The 16521-nt window shown below is 46.9% G+C and overlaps 3 protein-coding genes across 3 annotated transcripts in view; all 3 read right to left on the bottom strand.

Moving 5' to 3' along the window:
* The window catches only part of LOC311122133 (phosphoglucomutase-like protein 5), a gene marked incomplete at its 3' end in the record, with an annotated part of 38512 nt that extends 31119 nt beyond the window's left edge, over positions 1–7393 (bottom strand). The window contains exon 1 of the mRNA XM_084196538.1: positions 6934–7393. Within this exon, the coding sequence (XP_084052664.1) occupies positions 6934–7191 (258 nt within the window). The remainder of the gene's footprint in view (positions 1–6933) is intronic.
* Positions 7394–9378: 1985 nt separating this feature from the next.
* On the bottom strand, positions 9379–10524 carry LOC311122132 (forkhead box protein D5-A-like; the record flags this gene model as incomplete). Its single annotated transcript, XM_084196537.1, has 1 exon — positions 9379–10524. The coding sequence occupies one exon, from the start codon at positions 10522–10524 to the stop codon at positions 9379–9381; it is 1146 nt and encodes a 381-aa protein (XP_084052663.1).
* A 1754-nt stretch (positions 10525–12278) lies between these two features.
* LOC311122131 (zinc-regulated GTPase metalloprotein activator 1-like) lies at positions 12279–15364 on the bottom strand. Its single transcript, XM_084196536.1, has 5 exons — positions 15166–15364; positions 13819–13887; positions 13517–13582; positions 13139–13265; positions 12279–13042 (listed from the first exon to the last, which is right to left on the bottom strand). The coding sequence occupies exons 1-5, from the start codon at positions 15283–15285 to the stop codon at positions 12969–12971; spliced, it is 456 nt and encodes a 151-aa protein (XP_084052662.1). The 5' UTR covers positions 15286–15364; the 3' UTR covers positions 12279–12968.
* Positions 15365–16521: the final 1157 nt, after the last annotated feature.

Genomic DNA, 16521 nt, shown 5'->3' with positions numbered 1-16521 from the left:
CGATGTTTGATTGGTTTGGTCTGTCTGTTGCACCTGTTTCCGTTTGTGTCTGATTATGTGTCCTATAAGTTTCCTGCTTTGTGTTTGTTAGTTTGTGTGTTATTTTCCGCCTGTCAGTTGGTGTCGCTTGTGCTGTACTCTGGACTTTGTGTATAGTTACGCACAGTGTTTGCGTTGTCGCTCGCCTCCTTGTTTTTGAGGTTCTTTATTTTGTATTGTTATACAGTTAGTAAAGTCTTGTTTGACTCAGCCTATGCGTCCTGCGTCTGACTCCTCAACCGCATCCACATCAACGCTGACAGAATAACACACCCGCTATGGAGTCAGCAGAAGCAGCGGCGGCACCCAAGTCGCTGGAGGAACGGATCAGCGTTTAAGACACCATGATCCGGCAACTTGGGGTCGCCATGAACGAGGTGTCCAACACTCTGCGCCGTTTGGTCACTGGAGAGGTGCCCACACCTTCGCACACCTTACCATCACCATCGGCCAGTCCTCCTCTCCCAGCACCGGAACCCAGGGGCATTCGGCTCTCGCTCCCGAGGGCATATGATGGTACCGCAGCCGGGTGTCAGGGGTTCCTCCTGCAGGTGGAACTCTATCTGGCCACCATACACCCGGCGCCCTCGGGATATGAGAGCGTCTCCGCCCTCATCTCCTGTCTCTCCGGCAAGGCGTTGGAGTGGGCCAACGCCGAATGGAGGGGAATAGACGCCGCCACCATCACCTACGCGGAGTTCTCCCGCCGCTTTAGGGCTGTGTTCGATCATCCACCTGAGGGGAAGGCGGCGGAGGAGCGTCTGTTCCACCTCCGACAGGGGAAGAGGAGTGCACAGGAGTTCGCCCTGGAGTTCCGGACTTTAGCGGCGGATGCGGGGTGGAATGAGAGGGCCCTCATCGACCATTATCGGTGCAGCCTACGAGAGGACGTTCGTCGTGAGCTGGCCTGCAGGGACACCAACCTATCCTTCGACCAGTTGGTGGACATTTCCATCCGTCTCGACACCCTGCTGGCTACCCGCAGACGTCCCGAATGGGGGTCGTCCATTCCACCCTCCAGCACCTCCGAGCCGATTCCTATGGAGCTCGGGGGTGCTGGCGCTAGAGAGAGGAGGAGAGAGAACCCGAGGGGGGCCGTCCCCTGCACCAACTGTGGCCGTGGAGGGCACACTGCGGCTAGGTGCTGGGGAGGGTCTCCTGGGAGAGGGGACAACAGGTCACGCACTGGGGAGTCATTTCAGGTGAATAGGCGCCCCACTTACCCAGAGCTCTCTGTTGGTCACCTGTGTATACCTGTGAGATTTCCACAGGTGGCACCTCATTCCCGGCATAAGGCGCTAGTAGATTCAGGCGCAGCTGGGAATTTTGTTGATCGTGAATTTTGTTCTAGGGTAGGAATTCCCCTTCGGCCGGTGGAAGCCCCCTTCCCTGTTCATGCCCTAGACAGCCGGCCGCTGGGGTCGGGGTTGATTAGGGAAGTCACAGCACCACTTAAGATGACTACGCAGGGGGGTCATGAGGAGATCATTCAGTTTTATCTGATCGACTCTCCTGCGTATCCTGTGGTGCTGGGGCTTCCCTGGTTAAGCGCCCATGATTCTACCATTGCGTGGCAGCAGAGGGCTCTGATGGAGTGGTCTGCCCAGTGTGTAGGGAGATGTCTAGGTGTTTCCTTAGGGGCGACCTCGGTGGAGAGTCCGAACCAAGTGCCCGCAATGCGCATTCCCCCTGAATATGAGGATTTAGCACTTGTGTTCAGCAAGACTAGGGCAACACGGCTGCCACCTCATAGACAGGGGGATTGTGCGATAGATCTCCAAACAGGAGCGGCACTTCCACGGAGCCGTGTGTATCCCCTGTCTCAAGAGGAGACAGCGGCTATGGAGACTTACATAGCCGAGTCCTTGGAACAGGGATACATACGGTCCTCCACTTCCCCCGGTTTCCTCGAGTTTCTTCTTTGTGAAGAAGAAGGACGGGGGTTTGCGCCCGTGTATTGATTACCGTAGTCTCAATCAGATCACGGTTAAGTACAGTTATCCTCTTCCTCTGATTGCGACTATGACTGAGTCATTACGCGGAGCGCGGTTCTTCACAAAGTTGGATCTCAGGAGCGAGTACAATCTGGTGCGCATTAGGGAGGGGGATGAATGGAAAACAGCATTTAGCACCACCTCGGGTCATTACGAGTATCTCGTCATGCCATACGGGTTAATGAATGCTCCTTCAGTCTTCCAATCCTTTGTGGACGAGATTTTCCGGGACATGCGTGGGCAGGGTGTGGTAGTATACATCGACGACATCCTAGTGTACTCTTCTACACGAGCCGAGCATGTAGCCCTGGTGCACCGAGTGTTGAGGAGGCTGTTGGAGCATGACTTGTATGTCAAGGCAGAGAAATGCTTGTTTTTCCAGGAGTCCGTCTCCTTTTTGGGTTATCGATTGTCCGCGTCTGGTGTGAAGATAGAGGTTGACCGTGTGTCGGCCGTGCGTAATTGGCAAACTCCAACCACTGTAAAAGAGGTGCAGCAGTTTTTGGGTTTTGCTAATTACTACCGGAGGTTTATCCGGGGCTTTGGACAGGTGGCAGCTCCCATTACGTCCCTGCTGAAGGGGGGCCCGGTGCGTTTGCAGTGGTCAGCTGAAGCGGACATGGCATTTGTTAAACTGAAGAACCTGTTCACTTCGGCTCCGGTGCTGGCGCATCCGGACCCCGCTTTACCATTCCAAGTTGAGGTAGACGCGTCAGAGGCCGGTATTGGGGCAGTTCTGTCGCAACGGTCCGGCACGCCACTTAAACTCCGCCCCTGTGCGTTCTATTCTAAGAAGCTCAGCACGGCGGAGCGTAATTATGACGTAGGGGACAGGGAGCTGTTAGCCGTGGTTCAGGCCCTAAAGGTGTGGAGGCATTGGCTTGAGGGGGCTCAACACCCTTTCCTCATTCTGACTGACCACCGTAACCTGGAGTACATCCGGGCAGCTAGGAGATTGAACCCTCGTCAGGCTAGGTGGAACATGTTCCTGACCCGGTTTGTTTTTAAGATCACATACATCCCAGGGTCCCAGAACGGTAAGGCAGACGCCCTGTCCCGGTGGTATGACACAGAGGAGAGGTCCATGGAGCCTACTCCCATACTGCCAGAGTCTTGTCTGGTGGCTCCGGTGGTGTGGGAGGTCGATGCGGAGATCGAGCGGGCATTGCGTACCGACCCTACTCCCCCAGAGTGTCCTGTGGGGTGGACGTACGTTCCGCTCGAGGTTCGTGATCGCCTTATTTATTGGGCTCATACATCACCCTCCTCTGGACATCCAGGTATTGGCCGGACAGTGCACTGCCTTAGCGTGAAAAACTGGTGGCCAACGTTAGCTAGGGATGTGAGGGTTTATGTCTCCTCCTGCTCAGTGTGCGCCCAGTGTAAGGCGCCTAGACACCTGCCCAGGGGAAAGTTACATCCCCTGCCCGTTCCACAACGACCATGGTCCCACCTCTCGGTGGATTTTGTGACCAACCTTCCCCCCTCCCAGGGGAATACCACCATTTTGGTCGTTGTGGATCGGTTTTCCAAGGCCTGTCGTCTCCTCCCAATGCCGGGTCTTCCTATTGCCCTACAGACCGCTGAGGCCCTATTTACCCACGTTTTCCGGCACTATGGGGTTCCCGAGGATATAGTGTCTGACCGAGGTCCCCAGTTCACCTCCAGAGTCTGGGGGGCATTCATGGAACGCTTGGGGGTCTCGGTGAGCCTTACCTCGGGTTACCACCCAGAGAGCAATGGGCAGGTAGAACGAGTCAACCAGGATGTGGGTAGGTTTCTGAGGTCCTATTGCCAGGGCCGGCCGGAGGAGTGGTCAAGGTATATCCCCTGGGCAGAGATGGCACAGAACTCTCTCCGCCACTCCTCCACCAATCTAACCCCTTTCCAGTGTGTGTTAGGGTATCAGCCGGTTCTGGCACCTTGGCACGAGAGCCAGATCGAGGCTCCTGCGGTGGATGAGTGGATTCGGCGCTCGGAGGAGACGTGGAACGCTGCACATGTCCATCTGCAGCGGGCCATCTGTCGACAGAAGGCGTGCGCCGATCGCCACCGCAGTGAGGGACCGGTGTACGCACCGGGAGATCGAGTCTGGCTCTCGACTCGAAACCTGCCCCTCCGCCTGCCCTGCCGGAAGCTGGGTCAGCGGTTTGTGGGGCCTTTTAAAGTCCTGAGGAGATTGAACGAGGTGTGTTACAGGTTACAACTGCCTATTGATTATAAGAATATTAACCCCTCGTTCCATGTGTCTCTTCTCAGGCCGGTGGTAGCTGGTCCACTCCAGGAAGGTGAGATAGGAGAGACCCCTCCGCCCCCACTGGACATCGAGGGAGCTCCGGCGTACAGGGTCAGGACCACCTTGGACTCGAGACGTCGGATGGGGGGTCTCCAGTATCTCGTGGAGTGGGAGGGGTACGGCCCAGAGGAACGGTGCTGGGTGCCTAGGAGGGATATCCTAGATCCATCTCTCCTGACTGAGTTCCACCGTGGTCATCCCACGCGCCCGGCTTCGCGTCCTCCTGGTCGTCCCCGAGGCCGGGGTCGGCGCACGGCTAGGGCCGCGCGTCAAGGGGGGGGTACTGTCACGGATTCTGCCGAGGCTGCTCCTCCTCCTTGCTCGGGCAGTCTTCGGCGTTCGTCGTCCCCGGAGTACTAGCTACCACCGTTAGATGTTTCGATGTTTGATTGGTTTGGTCTGTCTGTTGCACCTGTTTCCGTTTGTGTCTGATTATGTGTCCTATAAGTTTCCTGCTTTGTGTTGGTTAGTTTGTGTGTTATTTTCCGCCTGTCAGTTGGTGTCGCTTGTGCTGTACTCTGGACTTTGTGTATAGTTACGCACAGTGTTTGCGTTGTCGCTCGCCTCCTTGTTTTTGAGGTCCTTTATTTTGTATTGTTATACAGTTAGTAAAGTCTTGTTTGACTCAGCCTATGCGTCCTGCGTCTGACTCCTCAACCGCATCCACATCAACGCTGACACATACACTCAATTAGTATTTGGTAAAATTACCTTTAAATTGTTTATCTTGGGTCAAACGTTTCGGGTAGCCTTCCACAAGCTTCCCACAATAAGTTGGGTGAATTTTGGCCCAAAAAATTGTAGACCTCCACAAGTCTGGTTCACCCTTGGGAGCAATTTCCAAATGCCTGAAGCTACCACGTTCATCTGTACAAACAATAGTATGCAAGTATAAACACCATGGGACCACGCAGCCATCATACCGCTCAGGAAGGAGACGCGTTCTGTCTCCTAGAGATGAACGTACTGTGGTGCGAAAAGTGCAAATCAATCCCAGAACAACAGCAAAGGACCTTGTGAAGATGCTGGAGGAAACAGGTACAAAAGTATCTATATCCACTGTAAAATGAGTCCTATATCGACATAACCTGAAAGGCCGCTCAGCAAGGAAGAAGCCACTGCTCCAAAACCGCCATAAAAAAGCCAGACTACGGTTTGCAACTGCACATTGGGACAAAGATCGTACTTTTTGGAGAAATGTCCTCTGGTCTGATTAAACAAAAATAGAACTGTTTGGCCATTATGACCATCATTATGTTTGGAGGAAAAGGGGGAATGCTTGCAAGCCGAAGAACACCATCCCAACCTTGAAGCACGGGTGTGGCAGCATCATGCTGTAGGGGTGCTTTGCTGCAGGAGGGACTGGTGCACTTCACAAAATAGATGGCATCATGAGGAAGGAAAATTATGTGGATATATTGAAGCAACATCTCAAGACATCAGTCAGGAAGTTAAAGCTTGGTTGCAATTGGGTCTTCCAAATGGACAATGACCCCAAGCATACTTCCAAAGTTGTGGCAAAATGGCTTAAGGACAACAATGTCAAGGTATTGGAGTGGCCATCACAAAGCCCTGACCTCAATCTTATAGAAAATGTGTGGGCAGAACTGAAATAGCGTGTGCGAGCAAGGAGGCCTACAAACCTGTCAGGAGGAATGGGCCAAAATTCACCCAACTTATTGTGGGAAGCTTGTGGAAGGCTACCCGAAACGTTTGACCCAAGTTAAACAATTTAAAGGCAATGCTACCAAATACTAATTGAGTGTATGTAAACTTCTGACCCACTGGGAATGTGATGAAATAAATAAAAAGCTGAAATAAATAATTATCTTTTCTATTATTCTGACATTTCACATTCTTAAAATAAAGTGGTGATCCTAACTGACCTAAGACAGGGAATTTTTACTAGGATTAAATGTCAGGAATTGTGAAAAACTGAGTTGAAATGTATTTGGCTAAGGTGTATGTAAACTTCCGACTTCAACTGTATTACCTCAATGACCTCGACTAACCTGTGTTAGGTTAAAGGATTAAGGTTAGAATTAGGGGAAGGGTTAGCTAACATGCTAAGGAGTTGCAAAGTAGCTAAAAAGTTATAAGTAATTACAATTTGCAAATTATCTCAAATTCTAAAGTTGTCCATGATGAGATTCGAATGCCCAACCTTTAGGTTACTATACATTTGCATTATATGCCCATCCTCCTGAAAATCCACCTTTATAAAACTGTTTTTAATGTATGATTTTATATTGCTATTTTGTTTTCCTTCTCCATTTTTCTGTCTCTGTATCTTTGTAGAACTTTTATTTGTTTTTATTATGCACTTGATGTGAAGCACTTTGTTAACTTGTTATTTTAAAAGCGCTCAATAAATACTTATTATTATTATTATTATTATTATTATCATTATTCCATGTTATCCACTTCACTAGAGTTTCAGCCTTATAAACCATAGCCTATACAACCCACAGGCATATGGAGGAACCATTGTTTATCATGCTATTTTCTGTGCTTCATTTATCATAATCTTTATCATCATCATTATCATCATCATCACCGACCCTGAGCCTTTCCAAACTTTCTGACATGACTTTATTGTCTTACCCCGTTGGCGGCGGCCATCTGCACAATAATCTCGGTGGCGGCTCGGCTGAAATAGCGTCCGTCGCTTCCCACCACCATGGTACATCCCTGGCGGTCCCTCAGGTCGATGGACGAAAGTAAGCTCTGGATGTAGTTCTGCAGGTAGTTCTTCTTGGCCTCGAACACCTCCGTCTTCCGCCGCAGCCCGTTGGTACCGGGCCGCTGGTCATCGAACGGGCTCGTCTGGAACGTTACCACGGGAATGGGGTTCGTCTCCATCCTCCTCACAAGAACACACCGGGAGGAACGCGTCGGTTGGCTATACCGGGGACGACTCTGCCTGTCACAGAAATTGCGAGGTCAGAAGCCTTACTGTCTGCTGTCTGGAAGTGGAGAGCCAAACATATACTGTAGAGACGGACCGTGTTAGAGAGGTGATGTGAGAGGTCCAGTGATGTCCGCTCTAGTCCTCCAGAAGTAGGCCCAGTACTTGCGAGGGGAAAAGGGCGCTGACGCAATGACAGCACTCCAGCGCTTTCCTGAGGGATGGCTATTATGATGATAGGCTAACTTCCCTTCAACAAATTCCTTGTCTTGCCAGCACGGTTAAGATAGGCTAGTTATACTGTACTTTTAAACACATGCCTACAGTAAACGTCCAGCGAGAGCTTCGGATGTTAAAGTAGGCTTATGTAATGTTAAGCCAAGTTTTCTCTTCCGCCTGACAACTCCTTCTTTTCCAAATAAGTCCGACTTTCCACAAGGACAAACGCCTGCCAAAATCAGGGAGGGCCAAAAGCCCCTACAATCAGCTGCGCCTCTGGCCAAAAATAGCCGGGTGGAGTGAGGAGAGAATTGTGTTGGGCCGGGGCTGTAACCGGACCCTACTTGTGTCCACGACACTTGTCGGTTTGAGTCAAAGCACTGTCAGTGTCGGTGTGGGAGCATAAGCAGTTACCGACCGATCAATGACAATTAACTTTACGTATGCGTAAAAGGGATGAGGCAGGACCTGAGGTCGCACTGTTGGATATTGGTATGGCCAGGCAGAACTCCCCTCTGTACACATTAGGCAATATAGTTCATGGTAAAGTAAAACACACTAGTTGGTTTTATTATAATACTTTAAGATAATGGACTAGATAACAAAATAACTAAACTGGAAAAAAAGGACTGCGTCTTATTCAATGGCACTCCTCTCTCTCTTTGTATATGTATAAGAGAGATACATTGCTTTACATTGCTTTGACAATGTAAACATTTGTTTCCCATGCCAATAAAGCCCCTTGAATTGAATTGAATTGAATTGAATTGAGAGAGAGAGAGAGAGAGAGAGAGAGAGAGAGAGAGAGAGAGAGAGAGAGAGAGAGAGAGAGAGAGAGAGAGAGAGAGAGAGAGAGAGAGAGAGAGGCATTATGTGCTGTTTCACCTGATGCATAACTTGGTGGACAGCGCAACCATGAGCGAAATAAACTATTGCTAAATTTGCATTGCTAAATTTAAAAAGGCCTATTGATCCCATAGGCCTAAAAGTATTGTATGTATTTGGAATGCATTTATTTAATGCAATAACGTCAAATAAACTATACAAAATATGTAAACACAAAATAGCATATCTACTGGTAGTAAACCTTTTCTGAGGTCAAACATGGGCCACATGGTGGCAGCATTGCATATTGAACTGGCCTACAGCTGGAAGCAGATCAAATTGATTTGAATAGGTATTTTTGTAGGTATTTAACAACAATTAAATTAAATATTGCAGAACATGTATTTGCAATAAAACAAAATAGGAAACGAAATTCACACTGGTTAGACTGACCAGTTTTAGTGAAAAACGAGTTCTGTTTCGCCAATTACAGCCAGGACTAACGAAATCGATAACAATAAATATAGCCTCACAATGACAAGATATTAAGTAATTCATATATGTTGCTGTTCAGAGGCCTATTTAGTCTTTTGCGAAGTAAGTCTGCGGAAAAAGGCTATTTATGCCTGGAATTTGAAATCTTTAGGTGCAATTATTTCCTCAGGCTATTTTGTTCTAATATATTACATATTTCGCAGTCAATTTCAAGGGGTAAATAAATGTGTTGAAGGAAATAAGTAATCAAAGACAGCAAAGAAAAGCCTGATGGTATGGTCAAACATATTTATTGTTTCATTTCAATGTCGAAACATTCGGAAAAATCACAGTACAATGTAGGCCTATTTTCTTTACAATTGGCAACAGTGTTTCCACTTTTATTTCCACTTTCACATTGACACCATATTTTAACAAATATATTATCAGTCTTCTTATTTACATTAACTTCTTTTGACATATTCAACATGGAATGAACACAAATAACATGCAGTTTAAATCATTTCTCTGAGAAATGCGTAAACGTGCCTCCATTAGGCCTATATCATTTTATCTCTTAGACACAAATGTTTATTTGGTTATAGCTACAACAAACAAATACTTTAACAACGAGGGTAAGACATTTGGATACTCTCTGTTATCAAAGGAGCTGCGCTCAACATTGCGCTTGGGCAGAATGGAGTCCTTGGAGCTGGATGCATGCTCGGAACCAAACAACTAGCGGGGCCCGTGAGGAGATTACCATAGTCAATAGAACAATGGGGGTTGGAGTTCTGTGGATTTGTGCTCTGTGGTATAGAAGAAGAGGTTTTACTCATAATGCTGTCAATACTGAACGAACACTTTGTCTGTGTATCGCGCGCAGGCTTCTGTTCTGCAGGTGTTGCTGCGTAAAGTTGCATTCTGAAGTCTATGGGGACAACAACCTTACCGCTGCTGCTTATACTCGGGTACGGTAAGTAGGAGGAAGGTGGCATCAGGAGCCCGTCCTGAACGGGCATATACCGGAGAGGGGCAGCCGGTGCGCTCACTTGGCCTTGGACGCAGTAAGGTCGCACATAAGGCCGGTAACAGCTGAAGTTTGGGTAAAACATGAGTCCATCTTTCACATACTCCGGCTGGTTTCTCTTAAACCTCTTCCTGCGCCGAAGAAAGCTGCCGTTGTCAAACATGTCCTCAGATGCAGGGTCCAGAGACCAGTAGTTGCCTTTGCCTGGGTTTCCAGGCTCCCTCGGAATCTTGATAAAGCAGTCGTTGAGTGACAGGTTGTGCCTGATAGAGTTCTGCCACGCCGGAAACTTCTCCCGGTAGTAGCGGAACTTGTTGCTAATGAAGTCGCAGATGCCACTCAGTGTCAGTTTCTTCAGAGGACTCTGTAGGATCGCCATGGTGATGAGAGCGATGTAGGAATACGGGGGCTTTACAGAACCGTTCTGAGGTCTCTCGGATGAAGGTGCGTCTGCACAGAAACTGTTCTCGCTCTCCCCGGACGAGTCGAACTCAGAGCAGTCCAGTTCGGCGCTGGACTCGGCGGAGGAGCTAGGTTCCGTGGTGTTCTCGGTCCGGTAGAGACGAAGCTGGTCATGGAGAGGCTCGTTGTCTCCCACTATGTCTACCTCATTTTCGTCCAGGGGCAAGCCTGTCTGCTGGGACGCTTCATACTCCTTGGAGAGGGTCATGACTGAGACCTCAATGTCCACACACGCGTAAAAGCTCAACTTGACCACCTTATCATGAATTCTTAACATGTGTAAAAGCGCATCTACCGATGCGTAAAAGCGCACACAGATATTCCTTCTCTGACTTTCTCGGCCCCTCCTGTGCCTGTGCTCCTGGTCAGCCTGTTTGTGGTGACCGTGGGAGTTTGGTGTTTTTATCAGGGGTGGGCTGTTGCCCCCCCCCCCCCCCCCAGCTCAGTCCCATTCACACTCAGACCTATGACAGTAGCCCCTCGCTGCGGGGTGTTAGATGGACCAAGGGGAGGAGAATCCTTACATGCTAATTGATCTTGTATGCAGACACCTCAAAGTTCATGGAGTGAAGCTTCTGAATTAAGAGTGTTCAATGAAATACAATAATACAATGTATAGGCTATGGTTAGCAAAAATCATTTATTTTCAGGGTAGACTCAGAATGGTGCTTTTAGCAAGATCCCCCGTGCTTATGCAGGTCTGTCTATCAAATATCGAGTTCCAGACATGGCACATTATTGGGTCTACATAAAATGGCTATTATCTTGAGTAGGGCTACTGTAGGCTATATAAAGCAGCCTACACTTGAGGCAAATGCATTGCGGTCAACTTTATAACCTTAATTGGTATGCAGTGTGGTCAACTTTATTCACAGGGTTTACTTTGAACCGTGGCACATTTCCTGTTCAATTAAGCCTATTAAAAGCAGCACAGTAGCTCGACTGGAGGCGGGGATGCAATGGGAAGTTTGAACACCACGCCTAACCCCTGATAAGAAACGCAGCGTTTTACCCCCCTGCCCCCCGTGGTTTCGTTTAGTTTGCCACCTTGGGATGCCCGCAGGTGATGTGGCCATGAAAATGGCCGTGGGACGGCTCCCCGTGGCAGGGAGAGAAAAGCAGCAATAGAGGCAACTTAACGAGCAAATCAGCATTAGAATCGGGTAGAACACGGCGCAGCTGTGGCCTACGGGACACGGCTGGGGTTTATGGTCGGAGTGAATGGCCACAGCCATCCTCAAAGCAAACCCCGGGCCTGTGCGAGAATATGTGTTAAAACCGTCTTCGGAAACTATCTCAATTGCAAATGCAAAGTTGGGAATTACCCACCTATTTCCTCACCTGTGTATTTATGTGTTCACAGGACGTGAGGAAATCGAAGGATGCACAGCCTACAAACTACCTGTAAACGCGCTAATATCGGTAATTAAGCCTAAAATAACAAACACAACCAACTCAAACCATCCACTTTTCTCCAACAAATCAGACACACACGTAGATGTATACCAGACAATGAGATAGAAAATGACATTTAAAGTCTAAAGTTTAACAGTTTATATCTGGGGTAAATTTAAAAACGTACACCATAAGCCAACATTTATATTTGACTTAAGACAAAAGCATCCGATTTGATAGGGCCATTCTCCGTTTAATTAGCTGTTTTGTTATTTCACATTAACCCCCCCCCTAAAACGTCACTACTATTGCAAATTCCTTGACCGAGACTTGTCTGCATACTTCTTGGTGATTCAGAATATGAATGGGGACCCCATGCAATTCAGTCACTTCAAAACAATAAAACCAAGGTGTTAGTTAATATGCTTGGAGCATTTTATGCACATTGTGGAATATTCCATTGGATTTATGCACCTTAGTCAAACACCTTCATACAAGACCACTCGATTTTCAACGTTTATATCAATTCATAGTTCACAATCATTGAACAAGCTAACTACAACAAAATGCCAGTCAATTTTTCTTGTAATAATAGTGAAATATAAACATTAAATATTGTAAACTCAAAACATTCAATCAGATTACTTAATAATGATTCTTTATTTCAATAATTGAAACACCCCATCTAGTAGTCAAGCATGTGGACATTTACAGACCAGCCTAATTTTGTGGTGCACCAGTTTTGAGATAAGATGTGATAAAAGCCTTAGCCAGTACAAAACCTTAACTTCACCAACAATTTACAGATTTTAAAACACAGCAAAACTATTGATGAATACACTCAAGCTTTCAATTAATAGGTTATGGGTGTTAGGAGTTTCCAAAGTTAAAAATAATTCACAAAGAAAATGTCAATGATAGTAAGGGCACTACTTACTTCTCTATTTTCAAGTTGTCTCTTTATCTTGATTGAGCGGTGGGTGTATAACTGGGTAATGATGTTGATGATGGATTAAGTCCACTCACACACTAATTCCTCATAGCATTTGCCTCATCAGCAAGTGGCCCAATTACACCCAAGAGTTAAGAGACTACACACTGTGTATAACCTGACTGTATTGTAGTCAATTAGATGCTTGTGCTGTGGAGGTTTGGCCTGTAATCATGGTTAATAGTAAATACCATAACGTTTTGAGGTCCCCTTGGACTAAAGTGGAACACTCCACAGTTATGAGGATTACTGCAGGTACAGTAGGTAGTTCATGGTGTGGAGTGTATCAGGAATAAACTGGAATAGTTCACTGTGAGGAGAGGGGGGGTTCTTGTTTAGTTCCTGTCCCCCACCTTCAGTACCGTTGAGATGAACTGTTCCTGTAGGACCTCTCTGTCCAGATGTCGCCCTGTAGAGGTGAGGGGGGATACAAAGGATGACTTGGTCATGCTTTATTGAGTAAAGCATTGAAGAATGCATGAACACACACACACACACAGCTGACCTATGAAGACGAGGCGGTTGACCCTTGGCTCCTCCCCCCACACCTGTGGGGTCTCATCCAGCTCGTAGAGTTCATGGACCCCCTGCAACATCACCTGGTTGGCTTTACCTGCGATGGACACGATCCCCTAGGATAGCCAACACACACACTATCATTCAGACTGAGACATACCTAAAGTGTCCAGAAATCAATACACACAAAGGGCTGAATCCTAACTTGAAATCTGCTGCCATATCAAATGTTTGTCCAATAACATCTCCCATTTACATCAATGAATGCATGCTTTACATGGAAGGCGTACTGCAAATAAATGTACACTGTATTACCACAGGGATGCCTATTGAAAACCACCGACAGAGGCTGAACTATGTGTTTCACCTTCAAGCGAATGACCTTCATGGGAAGCCCGGCTTTGTTCTTGAATGCTTTCTCCCACAGAAGATCCTGGAAAGAAGCAAGCTCTTGTAAAACAGAATGTTTCTGATGTGAAAAGATGAAGTTTCTTTTGTTATGGACCTTATAGTCTTCATGAGAATGACCAGCTTTAAAAACAATGAGAGTTGTGTTTCCATCTTCTGATGAACCAGTGATTTTAGGAGGCACGTCAAACTCATGTTGGCAGAAAAGAAACTTCCATTGTAATGAACATGCTGAATAACAGTGTTAATGTGTATGCTAACCTGGATGAAGACATTCAAAAAGTCCTCTGAGAGACTCCCAGCTACCTCAAATGTCACCGTCAGAATACTCTGGAGAGGAAGAACCCATACAGCACAGGGTTAATATTGTTGAATTTTTTGAAGCGTAAAAGCAACCAAACGTAAACTAGCTTTTGTGCTTGAAATTATTGCTCTGAAACAGACTCTCTTCGGAAAACAAAATCTTTGTATGCATATTGCAAAACAAAATAAAAATCCTACAATTCATATCAATAGAAACTGCTTAAGGAAAGTGCATCATAGTTAAATGGAACCAGCACATTCTTAACCATTCAACCCAATGGTATTGTCACAGCACATTTTAAGTGCTGCTGATGACTGTCAACGAACGCATAAAAAAGCTCAACTCTATCAAACACCGTAAACCAGCTGACACCCTTCTTTACCCCACCACCCCTCCCTCCCTCCCTCTCTTCCATGTATACTTCCTTACAGCATAACAAGGGCACTTAGCAGATATTTAGGGCATTGTGTGGAAGTGTTAAGGTTACACACTTCCTTTTTTATTTGGTATAACAACAGAAAAACAGCGCTCTCATTAGCATGAAAAGAGCAACTTGGGGAGGGGGGGGGGTTGGACCAACGGGGGAAGAAGGGGGGTACAAGGGCGGTTTAGCTTCATGCGGGAAAGGAGACCTGGCAAAAACAGATGACAATGCAGCCATTAAACCCATCGTGAGGTGCAAACAACATGACTGAAGAGTGAAGACCAATGCCAAACCAAGCCAGTCTAATTATACCTATGAGCAGACTACCCCAGTGTTTCCCCTAATGATGGATTGTGAGGCAGGATAATCAGGACGGATGTCTTTTGGGTCGCAGACTAAAAATGTATGCTGGTTTACTTGGTGCGTCACAAGCCGACTTCAAAAGCTTTAAAATGGGCCTCAGCACAAAAACTGTAGAGCAGGGTAGGGACTTTTCACTAGTGTGTCAGCCCCTGAAGGCATTAGGGACCACGCTCTGCCCCAGGACTGTCTCTCTGGCCCACTGCATACAGAGCAGGCCTGGGGCCTGGGGCCGATCCCATTACAATACAGGGGGTGAACACAAATGTAATTAATACATTGAAAAATCGCCCATTATTTTCTACTTTTCACCTCCTGAATTGAAATATAATTGACCGTAACCCTGTGGTTGTTGATTACACAACGACTGCTCATTCCTTTTCTATAAAACGCCTGACTCTGGGCAGTCGATGAAAAAAACTAGACCAAAAATATATTGTTCAAGATACGGATAGAGCAAGCATAATCAAAGCACAATATTACTTTCAGGAATCAGCGTTGACACTCATTACATCCTTACCTTGTCCAGATGTGGTCTTGTGGTTTTCACAAGCTGTAGCTTTTCTGCCAAGCTGTGAGATAAAGAACAAAAGGTTTGAAGTGTTTCTGTAATATCTTTGTTTACATGACAACTAACCATGCAGACACATGGCTTACTCTTCAATCTGGAAGCATCTACCTGTGAAATGAATATTGTATTTCTAGAGTTTGTTAACCATTCTGTGGTTTTATATGGCTACATGAAGAAAGTTATTTTCCGATGTCAAGGAGTACAGCAATGAAAAGTTGTAGTGTCAACACTTACAAAATAGGTTGTATACATGATTGGTTTGTGTGTGTGTGTGTGTTGGGGCATTTGAAGAGAGAGGAGATCGGCTGTAGACCCCGAACCCCCGTCACGTTGTCCCTCCACCTACCCCCCTTGACCCCTCAAGGAGGACAAACGATGTCCAGCAGCTTTAGCCCTCTCTGCTGCTAGTGCCACACATGTGGACCGGCGGGGGGTCGCTTCAAACAGCCAGCGTGTGCTCTGGGGGGCCAGAGGGGGGAGGAAGGCAGGGGAAAGGGCCTATATGTGTACTTAGATGACTCTCCTCAGGGACCATCACACACACACACACACACACACACACACACACACACACACACACACACACACACACACACACACACACACACACACACACACACACACACAGAGCGAGCTCTAATCCTCTGCAGCTGGATGGGAGAAGAGAAAACACCAGTGACTGCATTCATGTGAAGAGAGGTTTACCACCAATGACTCCATTCATGTGTTGGAGCTTTTACTGCTGTTTTACTGTGGTAACAATGAGGAACCCCCTATGGTACTACAATACACCAACCCCTCTATAGCCTGGGCCCTTCATTACAGGGAAACATGGTCAACAACAACACCTCTGTACAGGCTGCTGCACTGCCATGTTTAGAAGGGCAGTGCAGCAGCTCATAACTACTGTAACCACAGAAACCTTTTCAGAGTAGAGAGTGGTTAGAATGGAGTTGAGTGTGGTTCAGAATGGAGTTGAGAGTGGTTTAGAATGGAGTTGAGTGTGGTTTAGAATGGAGTTGAGAGTGGTTTAGAATAGGGTTGAGAGTGGTTTAGAATGGGGTTGAGAGTGGTTTAGAATGTGGTTGAGAGTGGTTTAGAATGGAGTTGAGAGCGGTTTAGAATGTGGTTGAGAGTGGTTTAGAATGTGGTTGAGAGTGGATTAGAATGTGGTTGAGAGTGGTTTAGAATGGAGTTGAGAGAAGTTTAGAATGGAGTTGAGAGGTTTAGAATGGAGTTGAAAATGGAGTTAAATGGTTTAGAATTGAGTTGAGAGTGGTTTAGAATGGAGTTTAGAGTGGTTTA

The sequence above is a fragment of the Coregonus lavaretus genome (genome assembly GCF_964263955.1).
Source record: "Coregonus lavaretus genome assembly, contig: HAP1_SCAFFOLD_2782, whole genome shotgun sequence".
NCBI lineage: Eukaryota > Metazoa > Chordata > Actinopteri > Salmoniformes > Salmonidae > Coregonus > Coregonus lavaretus.
This window is presented reverse-complemented; position numbering and strand designations above follow the sequence as displayed.

Coding starts and splice junctions, on each gene's coding strand:
- LOC311122131 (XM_084196536.1), bottom strand. CDS start 15,285: ATGGTTAGTTGTCATGTAAACAAAGATATTACAGAAACACTTCAAACC. Junction 13,888..15,165: donor CAAGACCACATCTGGACAAG/GTAAGGATGTAA, acceptor CTTCCTCTCCAG/AGTATTCTGACGGTGACATT. Junction 13,583..13,818: donor TTTTGAATGTCTTCATCCAG/GTTAGCATACAC, acceptor GCTTCTTTCCAG/GATCTTCTGTGGGAGAAAGC.